Here is a 21,631-nt window from a genome sequence, read left to right on the forward strand (position 1 = left end):
ATGGGTTGTAGGAGAGTGGATCTATGGTCGGGAGCCCCTGCATGGCTTGGAAAGCCACTGTATGGATTAAGATCTAGAGGTACTCGGCGAGTCACATGGGTGTACTCGGCGAGTTGGATGAAGATAGACAGGAACTCGACGAGTTGTAAGAACAACTCAATGAGTTTGTTGAAGATTGCCTTGGACTCGGCGAGTCTGGTCATGGAACCCCAACCTCTTCTGGTTAAGTCATGAATCGGTGAGTCGAGGGACGACTCAGTGTGTTGAACAGGAAAGGACTCGAAGATCCTTGAACTCGGTGAGTCTTGGGGCGAATCGGCAAGTTGAGTCGCGATACGGGCGTTTTCAGAGTATAGGGACTCGACGAGTCAGTGGGCTGACTCGACGAGTAGAGTCATTCAGGCAGGTTGACTTTGACTTTGACCAAGAGTTGACCAGTTGACTTCTAGGGGTAATTTGGTAATTATTGGTATTTATTGAGTTCAGTCTTTTGGTATTATCAGTGGTGGAGTTTGTGTCAGAGGTTGGAGCAGCGTGATCTTATCTTTTCAGTCAGCAGTTGCGAGGTGAGTTATCCTCACTATATCGACAGGGTCTAAGGCACCAAGGCCGGCCCTTTATCGGATTGTAATCCGGGTATTGTTGTTATGTTATTGCTTTGCTATGTTTGCATTCTAGTAGTTAGGATGGTATATGTTAGAGACCTGGTTAAGGTCGGTATCCTGGTACATAGGATGAGGCTATATTAGTGACTGGTTAGGTCGGTATCCTGTTTAGAGTATGTTATGTATGTGATCTGCTAGATCGGTTGATTGATGGTTAATTGTTATATGGTTATATGTTTATGTGCACATGGTTGGTTGACTAGGGTTGGGTTGAGGCGGGTCCTGCTTTGTGCTATAGGCCACCATAACCAGGGCGGACCGGATATTCCGAAGGCCCAACGAGCGGTCCAGATAGGCTGTAAGCCCCACGAGGGCGGACCAGACATGCCGAGGCTCGGAGAGTGGACCAAGCCGACTGAAGGCCCGGTGCGGGCGGACCAATCATACTGTAGACTCAGAGAGTGGACCAGGTGGGTTGAAGGCCCGGTGCGGGAGGACCAACCACATTGCAGACTCGATGGATATGGCTAGACTCGGACAGTGGACCAGGTGGACTGAAGCCCCGTTGCGTCGGACCAGTCACACAGTAGACCCAAAGTGCATGGATGTTCTGTTTGATGGGTTTTGGTCATAAGACATCCTATGTGCTCATACAAACCCTAATGCATGGATCTAGGTTTCTCTATTGTACATGCTTTGAATCCAAGACTATAAACCCTAATTCTAGCATGTAAGTAATCATATTAACATGTAATTAGGTTTAGAACATACCTTGATTGTTATGTAGCAATAACAATCCCAATTCCTCCTTGAATTTGCTTTGGAAGGCTTAGAGTCACAAGTGTCACTCCTCTAATGGCTTACAAACACCATAAGCAAGTGGAGAAGATATAAAGAGAGAGGTGAGAGGTTAGAATTCGTATCTAGGACCTCTTGGGAAGGGATACACGAATTCATGACCCTAGGGGTGTTTATATAGGTGTAGAGATAGGGTTTCAGTCATTATCCTTATCTAGTTGATTATCCATTAAGCAACCAATAAGATAATCCTTGAATCCTTATCATACTCGAATTCTAAGGCTTTCCAACCTTAAATTCGTCCACCATATAAATAAGATAATCCTTACCTTATTTTGTAACTATCACATAATTACAAATCAGCCCCTCTAGTTTAATTAATTACATTTGATCACAAAACTAATTCTTAATTAATTATTGACCAATATTAATTAAACAAATATGATTTCTCCTTTAATATATTATTCCTATAACATATTAATAAATCATATTATCCTTTCTCTCTTTATTCATTTCTCCAATCAAGTTGCTTTGGTGAAGGCAACCCAAAAGGACCATGCATCATCGGGTCAAGTACATACCAAAATAGTTATGGGCTTAGACACTAATCCAACAGTCTCCCACTTGGATAAGTCTAGCAACTATTCTGCGTATGACTTCAGATCCCGATCTGCAATCGTAGCTTTCCAAAGCCGCTGTCAACTCTGATCATATCAGATACGCGTGTCCTTAGATAAGGGATCATATATTCCTCCATTCTTGATATCGTCTGAGATATGATTTCTAATCATTCTCTTTGTACTACTTCTCGATTTCTGATTTATGACGACAGACTAATTGAACAAATCAAATTAGCCCTAGCCCGGCCGAGCATTTACGTATGTCATCACTAAACCATCGAGGGGCCCAAAGATATCGCTTTTATCCTACTTTGGATAAGAGGAACGGATAAACTTTGATACAATGCTCGCTTGCACTCACTCACCGAATTACACACAACAATATGTTTTATAACACCAAGTTACCGGTGCGTTTACATATTATCAATGTGCAACCGATTCGCAAGATACAACTCACACATCTCGGTTTCAAGAATATAAGATGTTATCGTCTCACTAATCACTCGTAATACAATTCATGGAGTGATCCAAGTGAGCGTGGGTTTAATCCAATGCTCAAATCATATTCATAAGCACTCATGAACGTTGCAGCAAACATTTGCTTATGTCTAATACTCTTCTAGACAATCCACACACCAATTCACGACAATCTTCATTCATATCTACTTCCAACATATGAACGACTGTGGCCCGTTTGAATAATTCGATTATTCTTAATAAACTCAATTATTCTGGAAGTCAAAACATGCAAAGTGAAACACAAGAATAATACTAATCCCATATGGCCTCAAACCTTTGAGTATAAACAAAACACGTTTTATTTATCACCATATCGATTACTCATTATTTGTCGTTTCGGATAATCAACTTCTTACTTGAATTCCAACACTTGTCCATGCTCCTAGCATGCACACAATGTTTACCTATGGTTCTTACTTTTGTGAAATAGACAAATTGAACACGTTTCCAATCCTTCTCATTTTACAACTCCAAATCCATTTTCTTAACTGTAAGAATATCAAATTCTTGTTACTTATAGAATATACTAGATTCTAACACTTTATGCAACGATCCTTTTGTAATGTCACTGCACTAAAGTCTCAAAGACTATTGCCAATGATATTACAAAGTCCTCTATCGGAGATTGTTACAAGACAATTCCTTAGATATGATGTCTCTCACTCAAAGTACATTCCTTTGAACATCCTTTTGCATAAAAGTTTCTAATCTAGACATAGATTTTCAATATTTACTTCCCAATATGGACACGCTTCCATATTTTCCATATGACAACTCATTAATAGAATCTTATCTATTTGTAATTATGTCGATATTGTCCATCCAATATGGAAACATTTCCATAATTTCCAATACTATACTTCCAACTACTCACAAGCGACCAATCCTCATCGAACTTTGGATTGTCCTTTGATAGTTGTTTAATTATTTTAGTCAAAACCAATTCTAGTCCCTTTTCCCTCTAAATGCACTAGACATTTGGAAAATTTTAGAATGGTCAAACATTAAAGCATTTGCAATCGATCCTATACCCGAAGCGTATGGGACACGACGCACAATGTTTTATTTTCTATGTTGTCAAAATTTGAATTGTGAAGAGGAATGCCGTAATCATAATCGAAATTTTAAGAACACACTATGTACCCTTGACTAAATTTATTAACATTCCACAACCTAATCCTTTAGATTTGAAATGAATCATAATATTCTCTCCCTTAATTATAGCAAAACAACTTTATAACCCTTACTACTTTGCAAGGTTTAACTCTTGTTTTCTATAATTAATATTGCTAACTTTGCAATACGTGTCTTAATAATCATACAATCATAACATTTATGCTCCCACTATCATGATGATTATTATAAAACATAACACTTATGCTCCCACTAGCTTCGACATGTATTCATAAACATCTTAACTTTCAGAAAACAATACTTATTGAATTTCTTAAGTTCATGTTTCTAATACTTAGTGCTTTGATAATCTTTTATCAAGGCTTCTTGAACTTATACACTTTTGCCTTAGATAGTTCATATGTATGTCTTAACAATTAAGACTAATTGCCAAACCTCACAATTCAAATTATGGAAAGGGATGCCGTAACCATGATCGAATTCGAGAATGCAATTTTACAATCACTATCTTTTAAAATATTTCTTAGTGAAAGCATTTTCTCACAATCATTTTCATGAAGGAGGAAATCTTATGACACTTAGATTTAAACGGTGTATGTGTTCCTATCCATGTGAATTTGTTAAAACCAAAGTTTACGACAAATTCAAATTCATATGGATCGAACTTCCTTAATCTTGATTTCTTGCCTTATGGTAGCACAGCTGCCCACCACGTTTTCCAAGTAGTTAAGCAGCTCACCTTTTCCTATCAATGTACTTTCCATTGATCAAGGTCCTTGCCTTTTATGCATTCAAATGAGAACTCATAGGACTCACATGCATAATTAACTCGATTGGATTGGCACAGAAACAAAATAAAGTCTTCACGATAGGTTGTAAACCTCAACTCGTGTGCTAGTGATAATCAGTAAGGTTTATTTGATTTGTTCTTGAAACCTTTCAAGACCATTAAGACTCCCACTGACTCCTTGACATATAAGATTCTCTTGTCAATAAACATTTGTTGACAACCAAATATTCATGAGTTAGTGTAGCTTTTATCAAAACACTTCATAAAATGGTCTTAGTTGGTCTTTGTCTTATCCAAGACATCACAACTTTCCACAATTGATGAATGTTATAAACCTTCTTAATACTATTCCCTCAATGTCACAATCTTGACTTTAAGACTTGTTTTGGAACGAAGTATGATTGACTTCTTGATTTGACCATTTATTCAGTCTTTGATTCCTCTTCTTGGACATACAATTGTACCAAGACTCACTTAGAGGATCAATTGAGATATGGTTCTAAATCATTAAGACCTATCATAAAGCATAAAAGCTACTCTCCCTTCTTCTTATAATGGAGAAACTCTTATCTTTCTTCCTACTTGATTCTTCTTATTCGTTTTGCTATTGATCTAAACCCTTTAATCAATTCAAAATTACACTTAATCTTGTAAGTGTAATCATATTTACTAAGCCTTTAGTAAATCATGACGAATATATTTGTTACTCTTATGGTGAACTTGATCAACACACAACTTTGTGTACTCAATCTCCTAATCCTTCACTTGACACTTTGTCAATGAATTAGTCTAATTTCCAAATACGAAATTTCTCATTCATCATGCAACCAAGTTGCGTGATTCCAAATTTCTGTCCAATTGAAACTTTGGGCGATGAGAAACTCTCCCTATTTGGTAAATTCTCGACGTTTCCATAAATAACATTACTAAGAATCATATCCATTCGTTGTAGAAATATGTAAACATCAATTTTCATAACGATTTCATTACAAGGAAATAAACAAACAAATAAGTAAGTCAGAATTTGTTTTATTTATAAAAGCAGCGGAAAATCATTTGTCCTTACAATGCAAAATCTATTGAAAACTATGTAAAAAGAAAATTTCTAACAACTCTATCATAACTATCTAAGCTTAAAATCCAATCTTCAAGTCCATGCAATCAAGATCCATCTCTTGTGATTAGATTCATCTTGCTCTCTTATCAAGCTTCCTTTCTTTTTATCGATCCTTCAAAACATTCAAATGCAATCTTATCACATCATGTATTAAGAATCAATGAATAGGAACTTAATGGAGTTAGATAGTGGATTCTTACCTAAAGCGTAGTCATACTTTTGACTCTCCCATCTCTTAGATCTCTTAGGTAAATAGGGAAACTTCGTCTCCAATGCCCCTTCTCTTGGCAATAAAAGCAAATTGACTCTTTTTGGAACAACACATGGAACTACCTCAGACATCGCCTTTCTCTTGTGATCAAACTTTTCAATCATTGCATGTCTTTCATTTCCATTGTCTATATCCATAGAGGTCTTGAAGGTAGATTCACCAATCAACTTTGCTTTTCTATTGCGCCAAACCATTGCTGATTCAGCAACAACAAGCATATAGGTGAGATCTATAAGGGTCACGTCGTAGCTCATCATATAGTACTCTCTTACGAACTTACTATATGAGTTGGGAAGTGACTGAAGAACCCAATCAACAGCCATTTCCTCACAGACAATGGATCCCAACATTCTTAATCTATCAATGTGTGACTTCATCCCTAAGACGTGTGCACACACCGACTTGCCCTCTTTATGTTTACTTGCCAAAAGGGTTTGAGTGATATTGAACCTTTCAATTTTACAATCTTGTGGGTTAGGGAGAATAATTGGAGGAGGAGGAGGAAGTGAAGCATGATTTCTTGTTCCTCGATCGAATCGTGGAATATCATCTTCATGTGGAATGCTTGTTCCACGGGATTTGAGAAGACCATAGTTGTCGAACTTTGACATCGGGAGAAAACGAATTCAAGTTAGTTGATTGATTGAGTCCTTGGTAAATCAACCAAATGAAATTCCAAGGCTAGGACCCAACACAATATCCTACAACTTGGGAGAGGGATGCCGTAACCCAAATTGCAGAACATTTGAAGGTAAGTGAATGACGATTCACTAATTTCCACCATGAAAAACGAAAAAGAAATTGAAGTTTTAAATCTATGAAAACTCCTAGATCCTTTGAGATTCATTGAACATTTCAATGGCATGTTTAAATCTCGATATGCCCCTCTTGTTTGTGACTAAGATGCCGAGGATCACAAAGCGGGTGTGAATAACCATGCAAACTACATGGTGCCCTCACATGTTACAATCACCTATTCGATGTGCCGGTAAACCACACACGCTCCACCGAACTATGACAAACATTGAGTCACCCTTTGCTACCTTTGCTTAGAACCATTTAGTGTGCCGGTAAACCACACACGCTCCACTAACGTCTTCGCAAGGGCACAAAGTGTAATTTCATGGAATTGCATCAATTCACTTTTGCCTAAGTAACTAAGATTGGGAATTTGAAAAAACATTTAGTTACTTTGTATTTCATTATACTTATAATGGAAGGTTTCGTCCTATCCTACCCGTTCGGCTAACGACCCTCCACTAGTCAAGAGTGCGGTGGGTAAGAGTGGATACCCATTCAATCGCCATTTTATAGGCAATTTCCTTAAACACTCCTTATAGACCAGCTTCGTGAATGAGGCCTACTAACGGTAAGACTGACTTTTACTCATACATATATATAATGTTAGACTTTTAATGTTTATATATAGTATAGGGTGTATTTTATACTTTTAAAATATTATATGGTTAACTTTAACAATTACACTTTTAATTCAATTAAAAGGATAACCTAAACTTTTATGGATTTATTAAACCTCTTTTAATTATACTCCTTAATTAATTAATAAAACCATAAGGGTGTGATTTGAACTTTTCAAAACATTACTAGAGTTTTAGAATTTAACATTTCTAATTAAACCTTTTAATCAACTTTTAAATTCCAAAACTTGAGGGCAAGTTTTGAAATCTTTTTCAAAACATTAGGGTTTTAACTATTTAAATTTCAAAACTTCAAAACCTTTAGGTTCAAATTTAAACTATAAAACCTAAAGGGGAAAATATGAAACTTTTCACAACCACAAGGATCAAATAACAAATAATCTAAACTAACATTTAGTTACATAATTATCCATATTTGATTTGTTTAATGATTTCTTGCAAAACAAATTATCAATTTACTCAAAATAATTAATCAATTATCTTATAAGGAAACAATTATCTTGTTAATTGATAATTATCTTTAATTAGATCAAGAATATAGTCATATATATCATAAAATCGGATTTATATTGATCTAACATGATAAGGTAACTATCCATATGCAAAAACAGCAAGAAATCCCGAGATAAGCATTATCTGACGCTCGAACTCGCCGAGTACCACACTGTACTCGCCGAGTTGAGGTCTACTCGCCGAGTACACTGTGGTACTCGCCGAGTTCCTCAGCCATAAAGCCCAAAAAACGATTTTCCAGTTATACAATGCATCAATACAATTGAAACCAAGCTAGGCTCTGATACCACTGATGGGTTTTGGTCATAAGACATCCTATGTGCTCATACAAACCCTAATGCATGGATCTAGGTTTCTCTATTGTACATGCTTTGAATCCAAGACTATAAACCCTAATTCTAGCATGTAAGTAATCATATTAACATGTAATTAGGTTTAGAACATACCTTGATTGTTATGTAGCAATAACAATCCCAATTCCTCCTTGAATTTGCTTTGGAAGGCTTAGAGTCACAAGTGTCACTCCTCTAATGGCTTACAAACACCATAAGCAAGTGGAGAAGGTATAAAGAGAGAGGTGAGAGGTTAGAATTCGTGTCTAGGACCTCTTGGGAAGGGATACACGAATTCATGACCCTAGGGGTGTTTATATAGGTGTAGAGATAGGGTTTCAGTCATTATCCTTATCTAGTTGATTATCCATTAAGCAACCAATAAGATAATCCTTGAATCCTTATCATACTCGAATTCTAAGGCTTTCCAACCTTAAATTCGTCCACCATATAAATAAGATAATCCTTACCTTATTTTGTAACTATCACATAATTACAAATCAGCCCCTCTAGTTTAATTAATTACATTTGATCACAAAACTAATTCTTAATTAATTATTGACCAATATTAATTAAACAAATATGATTTCTCCTTTAATATATTATTCCTATAACATATTAATAAATCATATTATCCTTTCTCTCTTTATTCATTTCTCCAATCAAGTTGCTTTGGTGAAGGCAACCCAAAAGGACCATGCATCATCGGGTCAAGTACATACCAAAATAGTTATGGACTTAGACACTAATCCAACACTGTTATGATATGTTATGTGTATGGTATATGTTGTTGGTATTTTGGGGGTATCTCTCTAAGCTTTCGGGCTTACAGTTGTGGTTTAAATGTTTCAGGTACTTCAGGAGACCGTGGCAAGGCGAAGGCGTGATTGTACCGCTCCTCATGTTCTTGTTTTATGATATGATTATGGGAATACTCTGATAATAAATGTATTGAAAACCTTTTTGTAATGAATTAATGAAATTGGGTTGTTTTTGAAAAGTTTAAAATTGGTTGAAATTTTTTGGATGTTACACATATGGCCAAGGATTGCCCCAAGGGGTTTGCAGTCTGTTTCCACTGCAACCAGATCGGACACCGGAAGGCAAAGTGTCCGCAGTTATGAGGGTCAGCGCAGGGAGCATCTCAGGGATCTACCCCTGCTACTATCAGAGCTACAGAGAGCCGGCCGGTGAAGGCCGAGGCACCGAAGGCACGAGGGAGAGTCTTCCAGTTAACCACAGAGGAGGTCCGCCCTTCGCCCGATATTGTGCCTGGTATGTATTCTTTCTCATGTTTATTTTGAGTTTGTGGTGATATGCTTATATTATGATATGCGTAGGTACATTTTTGTATGTTCTATGCCTGCTTTGGTGTTATTTGACTCGGGTGCGAGTCGGTCTTTTTTGTTAGCCTTTAGTCAGCACATCAGTATTTTTCGTGAGGCGTTGAATCGACCTTTGCGAGTCTCCATAGCTGACGAGAGAGCGGTGTATGCCACTGATGTGATTCGAGGATGTGTACTCAAGATTTTCGGAGTAGGGTTCCCAGTGAGGGATTGATTCACAGCTAAAATATTATTAGTTACTGATGAGAGAGAAGGAATGGAAAACAAATAGAAAAAGATAAAGATAAAGAAATGATAAGCTATTGTAATCATGCTGATTATAATATGATGATCAGCTTCTTAATATTTTGATTCCAACAAATTATGAACACCACACTTTAACAACCATTGAAAAAACATAACAAGGTATAAGAAAAATATATCAACTACTAATCACAGAAAATTCAACAATAGAATTGTCAATTTCAGTCTCCCCATTTTATTTCGTTGACCCAGTCTTCTTTTTCAAAACTGAACCTTTACATTTTTCCACATTGATTTCACATCATCATTTGATCATTACACATTTATAGATTTCAATATATTTTATAAATACATTTTTATACCTTTTTTTCAATGTTTTTATATGTTTTAAAAAAATATTTTAGAGTTTTTTTAGGACAAAATTTCATAAATGGCCCCTGTAGCTTCCAAAAATTGGCACTTTCATGATATATTTGGAAAATGTTACATAGATAGTGATTGTGGTTTTAAAATTGTTAAAAATAGGTTATTATTCCATAAATTTCATCAAACCACATGATTGGTTGGTGATGATGGATGAGAATGGAATTTATTTGAAGTCATAGGAAATGGCAGACTTGATTAGGGATGCTGAAAACAAAGGAAGTGGTTCAAGAATAACGTTTTGCATCAAAAGGGAAAACGCTTCTTGCAGCAGAATGCCACCACCATACCTACCCTGCTACCTCCTTTGGGTTTGAGGTGATTTTGATAATTGAGCCTAAAGGCTAATCAAGCATGATCATGGAATGTAGTGAATCATTCCATTACCCCATTAACTCTGTTCCTAACATTTGTGATCAAGTGATTTCAAAGAAATTTCTAGACTTTCAAGGTATCTTTTTAATCTATGTCTGATTATTTGTCTTACTATGCATTGTAGTACAATATAAGATTGGTCAAGCTGTAGGCTGTAGCAACTCATCTATGCAGGGGGGTTTCTTTTCAGATACGAAATCCAAGATTGGAGGAGTATCATATCTAGCTACTAATCTTATTCTATGCAAGAAAACCTTCTCATACGCATCATGTTTAACATAATACTTTGCCCTTTTTTAGGAAATTCGATACATGTTGTTGGAGACGAGCATTGTAAATGTAAATAGGTTGAATCGTATAAAGATTAAAGATGTTCTTTGAAGGTCATGAAGCCATTTAATCTATTGTGATGCTCCTTTCGTTTTGAAATTGTTTTTTCTATGGTAAACTTTGAGGGTGCTATTATATATAATTAAATCCAGCTCTTATTTACATCAATTTTTTTTAGTTTGAATTTGAATATGTTTTTTATTTTATAAAACAAAAAATGAAAAAGATTCCACTTTTTCTATCGGCCTTCTTCTTGAGTAATGGTCAATTGATTAATCTCCGATTTACTTGAAGTCAATGGCAACCGATCGATACTTCTTTTTGACACAAAAGCAGGTTCTTTTGGGTTCGGGAGGCTCTCAATATCCATACCCAACATTAAAACCACATTCACCATTGTTGGTCGATCTTTAGGGTCTTCTTGTATGCACAAAAGCCCAACAATCATACATCTCAACACTTCAATGGAATTGCATGTTTCCACTAATGCCAGATCCACTAATTCCAATGGCCTTTTCGATTTCCACAAACCCCATGCCTGAAATGTATCCAAAATTAGTTTTAAAAAGAAAATGAAATATTGAAACAAGATGAGGGTTTAAGAAAACTCACATAGGATATAAGGCTAAAGGCTTGTTGATTATGATAATAACCCGTGTTTCTTTTCCCACTTATAATCTCAAGTATTACTACCCCAAAGCTAAAAACATCGGATTTTACCGAGAAAAATCCGTCTAGCGCGTATTCGGGAGACATATAACCACTGTATAATAAAAACTCATCAAAACCCAAATAACATTATAATAATTGTTTTTTGGTTATCTAAACAAACAATATTGAATCAAAATCATTAAATTCTTTTACAAAAACTATTTGTGCTATTAGAAATTTCTTAATCAAATGGGTTATATACAGATTTTATTCCATTCTATGATCGAATGGAAAAAGAATTGTTAAGAAATGAAAATTAAAGAATTGGACGAATTTCATTCCTACAGGAATGGCTTATTCTTTCCATTCCATTATACAAAATGAACATTATTTTCATTCCTTCTCCGATTCCATCATACCACAAACACTACCTAGAATTACATAAAATTTGTTATTAGATTTGAACATAGGATTTAGATTAGTACTTACTAGGTTCCAACAACTCTAGTTGTATTATCTTCGGTTTCTCGGCCTTTAACTATCCTTGCCAAGCCAAATTCCGAAATCTTGGGATTCATATCTTCATCTAATAACACATTGCTTGCTTTCAAATCTCTATGAATAATCCTTAACCGTGAATCTTGGTGAAGATACAAAAGTCCTCGAGCAATCCCCATGATGATATCAAACCGTAAATCCCAACCAAGACACATAGAAAGCGTCCTATCTGCCAAAAATCCCATCAAACCCCGAGATTTTAGATTTCAGAGTTAAAGTTGTTCACAAAATGGAAAAAGAAATTGAGAATTATGTGAACTAACCAAAGATGAAACGGTCCAAGCTTTTATTATGCATGTATTCATAGAGCAGTATCATTTCATGATCCTTCATGCTGTAACCTAAGAGCCTAACAAGATTACGATGTTGAAGTTTCCCAATTAACAACACTTCATTTTGGAACTCCTTGAGCCCTTGTCCAGATTGGCTTGCCAACCTTTTCACTGCTACTTCACCTAATCCAGGAAGTATTCCCTAAAATAATTACCAACAACATATGATTAATCCCCAAAATCTATTTTATTCATAATTAATTTCCCTTGTTCAGTGAGAGCAACCTTTTACCAATTTAAACGTCAAACATTATTCTCGATTCCCATAAAAGTTGCAAACAATTACAAGATATTGATTTGGATTTATAAGATTCATTTAGTTTATGTATTATTGGTACCAGTTGTGTTGGAATAAATGTGTGTTTGGCAAAACTAGTTGAATGTTGTATCTTTTATTTGTGCAAAAGTGTTAGGCAAAAATAGTAGTTACCTTTTAAAAATGTAAAATTAGATGAAACACAAAATCTAAATGCTCCGAAAACTACTTGAATTAACTTTTGGATTACTGTGGAACTTAACTTTTTTATTTATTATTTTTTTCAGTTTTTAATTAAAAACTAAAAACTAAAAGCTTTCAGAAGCTCAATGTCGAACACGCCTAAGTCCAACAATTAAAGTCTCAGATTTAGGAATCCCTTCCTTCAATCAAAGATCAAATACGATTGTAGACAACACAATAGCTTTCCAAAATAGCTTCTAGTACCTTTTATAAATATGGTACTATGTTCTATGGAAGATATAGAAGAAAAATATGGGATCAACAAAAAGGTCTTTGGCTCCCTGTTTACTTTGTAACCCCACATCAAGTTTCAAACTATGTGTCTAATGAAGATCTTGACTTTCACTCGAACACCCTATATAAAAGACATACAAGAAAAAGTACAATTTGACAACATGATATGAGTATAGTTGCTCATAAAGCTAAATTCAAGACTTGTTACCTTGTAAACAGGCCCAAATTCCCCTTGTCCAAGTTTATTTGCTAAAGAAAAATAGTCGGTAGCAGATAAAATGGTTTTGAATTCAATGAAAGGCACATCAATTCCTTTTCTATCTTCTGCACTCAATATCCCTGGATCAACTAAATATCTAACATTTCTTCCATTTTCTTGAAACTCACGTTCAAAATTTTCCCCATTATCTCTGCTTCCTGATTAAGTCACATACACTAATTAACATTAAATAAAGAAGACCAAATATCCTTTTATTTAAAAAGGAAAGAAGCAAAGCATTTATACCTTTTGTTTTCATCCTTCTGTAGAATACAATGCCAATGCTGCAAAGAAACACAAGACCACAAAACCCTGAAACGATTCCTGTGATTGAAAAGAAAGATTGTATACATTACATGGGTAAAAATGACAATAAAATGGGACATTAAGATTAAACCAGCTTAAAATTACCTGCTACTAGCACTTTGGTCTTGATTTTTGTACTACTGTTCGGAAGATCTGATGAAGAAACTTTAATGTTGACAGGAAATGTCCTACTATTAGCATCACCAGAAACAAACAGAAGTGATATATTACTCAGTTTTTCACTGTTCCAAAGTCGACATATTTTCAAGATAAAACTATACGCATCACAACTGCAGTCATCCAAGCAAGATCTTCTGCATGCGGACTCATCCAATTCCGATTCTGGAGTTTCAGATTCCGGAGTTTCAGTTTCAAGAAATGTGGAAAGATAACTGACTGGGACATAACCTTCAATGAATGCAGGTTTTTCTTCCTTAATTCCACAATTGAATTCCGTTCTTCTGACACACCCACCAGAGAAATCACTCAGATTCCAATCATTCAGTGATTTAGGCACAAAAGCAGTCAAGCAACTACAGAAAGGTAATCCCGCTTGACTACAAATACCAAATGGCCCACAAAAAGCATATATCTGACATTGTGATCTTGGTTGGGTCCAAAATAGATTCCACTGTTCCAGACTTTCCAAGTATGTCTGCTGTTGAATCTGCCCAGAGACGTCCATGAAGAATCTAGAAATAAGTGAGTCATTATATAAAGAATATGTAAAATAACTCTCGTTTTCATTGTCAACGTAGCTGAAGTTATAGATATAATTCAATCCCATTTAGGGTACAGAGCTAAAGATTCTACCATTCCAAGATCCACTAGCCCAATACTGTTCACTTTTATTCCATTTAATCACATACTGTTTCTCATCTTGGTCAACCTCTAAAGAAAAGGGACCCATTGAAGGATCTTCTGTACTTTTCCATGAAGTGATAATCTGCTTTGTGTTTGTACGCTTGTTGTATCCCAACTTGCCACCAGGCAAGAAAGTATTGGTTGGATGATCGAAACTTTGCCAAATTGGTGTGATTGAACTTGAACTTGAACTTGAATTATATCTCAAAACTAAATTACCATCATCAAGAAGAACTACTGATAATGCAGAAGGTGTGGGTGTGGGTGTAGGTGTAGGGGTTATATTTGTAGACCAAATTTGGGTGTTTGACTCGTTTAAGAGCACTAAGTTACCATTGAGAATTTGTAATTTAGAAGAGAATGCATCGGAGATGGGTGTCTCTCTATTTGCTACCCAGACTATGGTTCTTGTTTTGACTTTCATGTACCAAATTCCTATGTAATAGTTGGGAGACTGACCTGGTTTAAAGAAACCCAATTCAAAATTTTCTGCAGGAGAGACAAGGGTCTGGTTCCCAGTGAGAGATTGATTCACAGCTAAAATATTATAAGCATTAGTTCCTGATGAGAGAGAAGGAATGGAAAACAAATACAAAAAGAAAAAGATAAAGAAATGATCAGAAGCTTTTACAATCATGCTGATTATAATATGATGATCAGCTTCTTGATATTTTAATTCCCACAAATTATGAACACCACACTTTGACAACCATTCAAAAAACATAACCAGGTAAGAAAAATATATCAACTACTAATCACCGAAAATTCAACAATAGAATTGTCAATTTCAGTCTCCACATTTTATTTCGTTGACCCAGTCTTCTACGTCAAAACTAAACCTTTACATTTTTCCACATTGATTTAACACCATCATTTCATCATTACACATTTGTCGATTTCAATATCTTTTATAAGTACATTTTTATGCCTTTTTTTCCAACTTTTTTATATGTTTAAAAAAAAATATTTTAGAATTTATTTTTTTTAGGACAAAATTTCATAAATGGCCCCTGTAGCTTCCAAAAATTGGCACTTTCATGATATATTTGGAAAACGTTACATAGATAGTGATTGTGGTTTCAAAATTGTTAAAAATAGGTTGTTGTTCCATAAATTTCATCAAACCACATGATTGGATGGTGATGATGGATGAGAATGGAATTTATTTGAAGTCATAGGAAATGGCAGACTTGATTAGGGATGCTGAAAACAAAGGAAGTGGTTCAAGAATAGCGTTTTGCATCAAAAAGGTAAACGCTTCCTGCAACAGAACGCCACCACCATTCCTACCCTGCTGCCTCCTTTGGGTTTGAGGTGATTTTGATAATTGAGCCTAAAGGCTAATCAAGCATGATCATGGAATGTAGTGAATCATTCCATTACCCCATCAACTCTATTCCTAACATTTGTGATCTGGTGATTTGAGAGAAATTTCCAGACTTTCAAGGTATTTTTTTTAATCTAAGTCGGTGATTATTTGTCTTACTATGCATTGTAGTACAATATATGATTGGTCAAGCTGTAGGCTGTAGCAACTCATCTATGCCAGGGGGTTTCTTTGCAGATACGAAATCAAACATTGGAAGAGTATCATATTTAGCAACTAATCTTATTCTATGCAAGAAAACCTTGTTATGCGCATCATGTAGATGGAAATTCGATACATGTAGTTGGAAAAGGGTGAAGGTGAAATGTGAATTGTATAAAACTTAAAGACGTTCTTTGCAGGTCATGATGCCATTATAATCTATTATGGTAAGCTTTGAGGGTTATATTATATATAATTAAATCCAATTCTCATTTACATTAGATATTTTTAGTTTGAATTTGAATATGTTTTTTTATTATATAAATCAAAAAACGAAAAAGATTCCACTTTTTCTATCGGCCTTCTTCTTGAGTAATGGTCAATTGATTAATCTCTGATTTACTCGAAGACGATGGCAACCGATCGATACTTCTTTTTGAAACAAAAGCCGGTTCTTTTGGGTCTGGGAGGCTCTCAATATCCATCCCCAACATTAAAACCACATTTACCATTGTTGGTCGATCTTTAGGGTCTTCTTGTATGCACAAAAGCCCAACAATTATACATCTCAACACTTCAATGGAACTGCATGTTTCCACTAATGCCAAATCCACTAATTCCAATGGCTTTTTCGATTTCCACAAACCCCATGCCTGAAATGTATCCAGAATTAGTTTTAAAAAGAAAATGAAATATTGAAACAAGATGAGGGTTTAAGAAAACTCACATAGGATATAAGGCTAAAGGCTTGTTGATTATGATAATAACCCGTGTTTCTTTTCCCACTTATAATCTCAAGTATTACTACCCCAAAGCTAAAAACATCGGATTTTACCGAGAAAAATCCATCTAGCGCGTATTCGGGAGACATATAACCACTGTATAATAAAAACTCATCAAAACCCAAATAACATTATAATAATTGTTTTTTGGTTATCTAAACAAACAATATTGAATCAAAATCATTAAATTCTTTTAGACAAACTATTTGTGTTATTAGAAATTGCTTAATCAAATGGGTTATATACAAATTTAATTCCATTCTATGATCGAATGGAAAAAGAATGGTTAAGAAATGAAAATTAAAGAATTGGACGAATTTCATTCCTACAATAATGGTTTATTCTTTTCATTCCATCATACAAAATGAACATTATTTTCATTCCTTCTCCGATTCCATCATACGAAAAACACTACGTAGAATTACATAAAATTTGTTATTAGATTTGAACATAGGATTTAGATTAGTACTTACTAGGTTCCAACAACTCTAGTGGTATTATCTTCGGTTTCTCGGCCTTTAACTATCTTTGCCAAGCCAAAGTCTGAAATCTTGGGATTCATATCTTCATCTAATAACACATTGCTTGCTTTCAAATCTCTATGAATAATCCTCAACCGTGAATCTTGGTGAAGATACAAAAGTCCTCGGGCAATTCCCATGATGATATCAAACCGTAAATCCCAATCAAGACACACAGAAAGCGTCCTGTCTGCCAAAAATCCCATCAAATCCCGGGATTTTAGATTTCAGAGTTAAAGTTGTTCACAAAATGGAAAAAGAAATTGAGAATTATGTGAAACTAACCAAAGATGAAACGGTCCAAGCTTTTATTATGCATGTATTCATAGAGTAGTATCATTTCATGATCCTTCATACTGTAACCTAAGAGCCTAACAAGATTACGATGTTGAAGTTTCCCAATTAACAACACTTCATTTCTGAATTCCTTGAGCCCTTGTCCAGATTGGCTCGCCAACCTTTTCACTGCTACTTCACCTAATCCAGGAAGTACTCCCTAAAATAATTACCAACAACATATGATTAATCCCCAAAATCTATTTTATTCATAATTAATTTCCTTTGTGCAGTGAGAGCAACCCTTTCCCAATTTAAACATCAAACATTATTCTCGATTCCTATAAAAGTTGCATACAATTACAAGATATTGATTTGGATTTATAAGATTCATCTAGTTTATGTATTATTGGACCAATAGTGTTGTAATAAAGGCGTATTTGGCAAAAGTAGTTGAATGCTGTATCTTTTATTTGTGCAAAAGTGTTCGGCAAAAATAGTAGTTACCTTTTAAAAATGTAAAATTAGATAAAACACAAAAGCTAAATACTCCGAAAAACTACTTGAATTAGCTTTTGGATTATGCGTTTTTTGTTTAAATAAAAGTTTTCACTCTTACCGTGGAACTAAACGTTTTTATTTTATAATATTTTTTCAGGTTTTTCTTAAAAACGAAAAGCAAAAAGCTTTCAAATGCTCCATGTTGAACACGCCTAAGTCCAACAATTAAAGTCTCAGATTTAGGAGTCCATTCCTTCAATCAAAGATCAAATACAATTGTAGACAACACAATAGTTTTCCAAAATAGCTTCTAGTACCTTTTATAAATATGGTACTATGTTCTATGGAAGATATAGAAGAAAAATATGGGATCAACAAAAAGGTCTTTGGCTCCCTGATTACTTTATAACCCGACATCAAGTTTCAAACTATGTGTCTATTGAAGATCTAGACTTTCACTCAAACACCCTATATAAAAGACATACAAGAAAAAGTACAATTTGACAATATGATATGAGTATAGTTTGCTAATAAAGCTAAATTCAAGACTTGTTACCTTGTAAACAGGCCCAAATCCCCCTTGTCCAAGTTTATTTGCTAAAGAAAAATAGTCCGTGGCAGATAAAATGGTTTTGAATTCAATGAAAGGGACATCAATTCCTTTTCTATCTTCTGCACTCAATATCCCTGGATCTACCAAATATCTAACATTTCTTCCACTTTCTTGAAACTCACGTTCAAAATTTTCCCCATTATCTCTGCTTCCTGATTAAGTCACATACACTAATTAACATTAAATAAAGAAGACCAAATATCCTTTTATTTAAAAAGGAAACAAGCAAAACATTTATACCTTGTCTTTTCACCCTTCTGTAGAATACAATGCCAATGCTGCAAAGAAACACAAGACCGCAAAACCCTGAAACGATTCCTGTGATTGAAAAGAAAGATTGTATACATTACATGGGTTAAAAGGACAATAAAATGGGAGATTAAGATTAAACCAGCTAAAAATTACCTGCTACTAGCACTTTGGTCTTGATTTTTGTACTACTGTTCGGAAGATCTGATGAAGAAACTTTAATGTTGACAGGAAATGTCCTACTATTAGCATCATCGGAAACAAATAGAAGTGATATATTACTCAGTTTTTCACTGTTCCAAAGTCGACATATTTTCAAGATAAAACTATACGCATCACAACTGCAGTCATCCAAGCAAGATCTTCTGCATGCGGACTCATCCAATTCCGATTCTGGAGTTTCAGATTCCGGAGTTTCAGTTTCAAGAAATGTGGAAAGATAACTGACTGGGACATAACCTTCAATGAATGCAGGTTTTTCTTCCTTAATTCCACAATTGAATTCTGTTCTTCTCACACACCCACCAGAGAAATCACTCAGATTCCAATCATTCAGTGATTTAGGCACAAAAGCAGTCAAGCAACTACAAAAAGGTAATTCATTTTGACTACAAGTCCCAAAAGGTCCACAAAAAGCATACACCTGACACTGTGATCTAGGTTGAGTCCAAAACAGATTCCATTGGTCGAGACTTTCCAAGTATGTCTGCTGTTGAATCTGCCCAGAGACATCCATAATCAATCTTGAAATATACGATGGATTATATAAAGAATATGTAAAATAACTCTCATTTTCATTGTCAACGTAGCTGAAGTTATAGATATAATTCAATCTCATTTCGGGTACAGAGCTAAAGATTCTACCATTCCAAGATCCACTAGCCCAATACTCTACACTTCTATTCCATTTAATCACATACTGTTTCTCATCTTGGTCAACCTCTAAAGAAAAGGGACCCATTGAAGGATCTTCTGTACTTTTCCATGAAGTGATAATCTGCTTTGTGTTTGTTCGCTTGTTGTATCCAAACTTGCCACCAGGCAAGAAAGTATTGGTTGGATGATCGAAGCTTTGCCAAAGTGATGTGATTGAAATTGAACTTGAATCATATCTCAAAACTAAATTACCATCATCAAGAAGAACTGCTGATGTTGAAGTTGTAGGTGTTGGGGTTATATTTGTTGACCAAATTTGGGTGTTTGACTCGTCTAAGAGCACTAAGTTACCATTTAGAATTTGTAATTTAGAAGAGAATATATTGGAGATGGGTGTATCTCTGTTTGCTACCCAGACTATGGTTCTTGTTTTGACTTTCTTGTACCAAATTCCTATGTAATAGGTGGAAGACTCACCTGGTTTAAAGAAACCCAGTTCAAAAGTTTCAGCAAGAGAGATAAGGGTCTGGTTTCCAGAGAGAGATTGATTCACAGATAAAGTGGCAGCTCCAGATGAGAGAGAAGGAATGGAAAACAAATAGAAAAAGAAAAAGAAAAAGAGATGAGAAGCTATTAGAATCATGCTTTATTATGTTTAGCTTCTGCATATGTTGATTCCCAGAAATAATGAACAGCATAATCAGACAAACTTAAAAGGCAAAACGTGTAGTCAACTGAGGACTTGAGAAAATTGATTATTATATGAGTAGACCATAAATGAATCATTCAATGTGTTAATGCACACATCACATGGTGTTTTTTTAAGGCATTGATTATATACGTTTGTCATTTTTGTCAATCAGCTTGTCTCCATCTCCATCTTCATCATCACCGGTCTTTTAACAGAATTATTAAACAAACAAAAATTACCAGCCAAATATATAAAAGTTATAAGAAGATACTAAAATCAACCAAATACTAATTAAAGAAAATTCAACCTTTTGGTTGTTATTTTCAATCTCTTTATTATTAAGGCATCGATTATATACGTTTGTCATTTCATCAATCAGCATGTGTCCATCTCCATCTTCATCGTCACCGGTCTTTTAACAGAATTATTAAAGAAACAAAAATTATCAGCCAAATATATAAAAGTTATAAGAAGATACTAAAATCAACCAAATACTAATTAAAGAAAATTCAACCTTTTGGTTGTCATTTTCAATCTCTTTATTATTAGTATTATTTTTTGACCCAGTCTTAACATTGTTAAATATTATGAATGTTACAAACTTGTCATTTCAGGAATTGGGCAGGATGTTATGTGTAAAATGTCTGGATTGATTTAGATGTGTATTTGTGACTTTTGGGTGAATTATGTCATTTAGATAAGGTTGTGGACTAAGGTGTATGTTGGTGTTAGTTCAGACGTGTTAACACGCGGGTTGTGAGATCCGTTTCCCCAACGTATATATTTTGAGCTGCAATGTTTGTCGATCCATTAGTCACAAGATATTTTTCAAGATCGTCTTCTTGTTCTCTCTCATTGTAAAAGAGTTTTAGGGTTTGTATTAGGGTTTGTATGATATTTTCGATTCTTTGTTCTTCACTTGTTCTTAATCGTTGTATTTTAGGCAATGTGTTCATTGAGAGAGTAGATTAGGATTTGTGTAGTGAGGTTTCTTTGTAAGTATCTGAAAACCATCTTTCTATTTGTTCTCAATTGA

At 34.8% G+C, this 21,631-nt stretch overlaps 1 protein-coding gene and 1 pseudogene across 2 annotated transcripts; both read right to left on the reverse strand.

Moving 5' to 3' along the window:
• Positions 1-11,091: 11,091 nt before the first annotated feature.
• LOC145033571 (G-type lectin S-receptor-like serine/threonine-protein kinase At4g27290) lies at positions 11,092-15,198 on the reverse strand (annotated as a pseudogene). Its single transcript, XR_013677611.1, has 7 exons — positions 13,800-15,198; positions 13,635-13,712; positions 13,338-13,546; positions 12,328-12,538; positions 11,996-12,233; positions 11,468-11,618; positions 11,092-11,393 (listed from the first exon to the last, which is right to left on the reverse strand). The product of XR_013677611.1 is annotated as a G-type lectin S-receptor-like serine/threonine-protein kinase At4g27290 (transcript).
• Positions 15,199-16,308: 1,110 nt separating this feature from the next.
• LOC145035673 (G-type lectin S-receptor-like serine/threonine-protein kinase At4g27290) lies at positions 16,309-20,623 on the reverse strand. Its single transcript, XM_078984181.1, has 7 exons — positions 19,185-20,623; positions 19,020-19,097; positions 18,723-18,931; positions 17,675-17,885; positions 17,342-17,579; positions 16,814-16,964; positions 16,309-16,739 (listed from the first exon to the last, which is right to left on the reverse strand). The coding sequence occupies exons 1-7, from the start codon at positions 20,545-20,547 to the stop codon at positions 16,440-16,442; spliced, it is 2,550 nt and encodes an 849-aa protein (XP_078840307.1). The 5' UTR covers positions 20,548-20,623; the 3' UTR covers positions 16,309-16,439.
• Positions 20,624-21,631: the final 1,008 nt, after the last annotated feature.

This window comes from Lactuca saligna, chromosome 3 (assembly GCF_052625555.1).
Source record: "Lactuca saligna cultivar CGN05327 chromosome 3, ASM5262555v1, whole genome shotgun sequence".
Classification (NCBI taxonomy): Eukaryota; Viridiplantae; Streptophyta; class Magnoliopsida; order Asterales; family Asteraceae; genus Lactuca; species Lactuca saligna.

Excerpts from the sequence above, each read along its gene's own strand:
- LOC145035673 (XM_078984181.1), bottom strand. The coding sequence starts at position 20,547 with ATGATTCTAATAGCTTCTCATCTCTTTTTCTTTTTCTTTTTCTATTTG. Across the intron at positions 18,932-19,019 it reads CAGAAGGGTGAAAAGACAAG|GAAGCAGAGATAATGGGGAA; the intron begins GTATAAATGTTT and ends TGACTTAATCAG. Across the intron at positions 17,886-18,722 it reads GATTTGGGCCTGTTTACAAG|GGAGTACTTCCTGGATTAGG; the intron begins GTAACAAGTCTT and ends TAATTATTTTAG.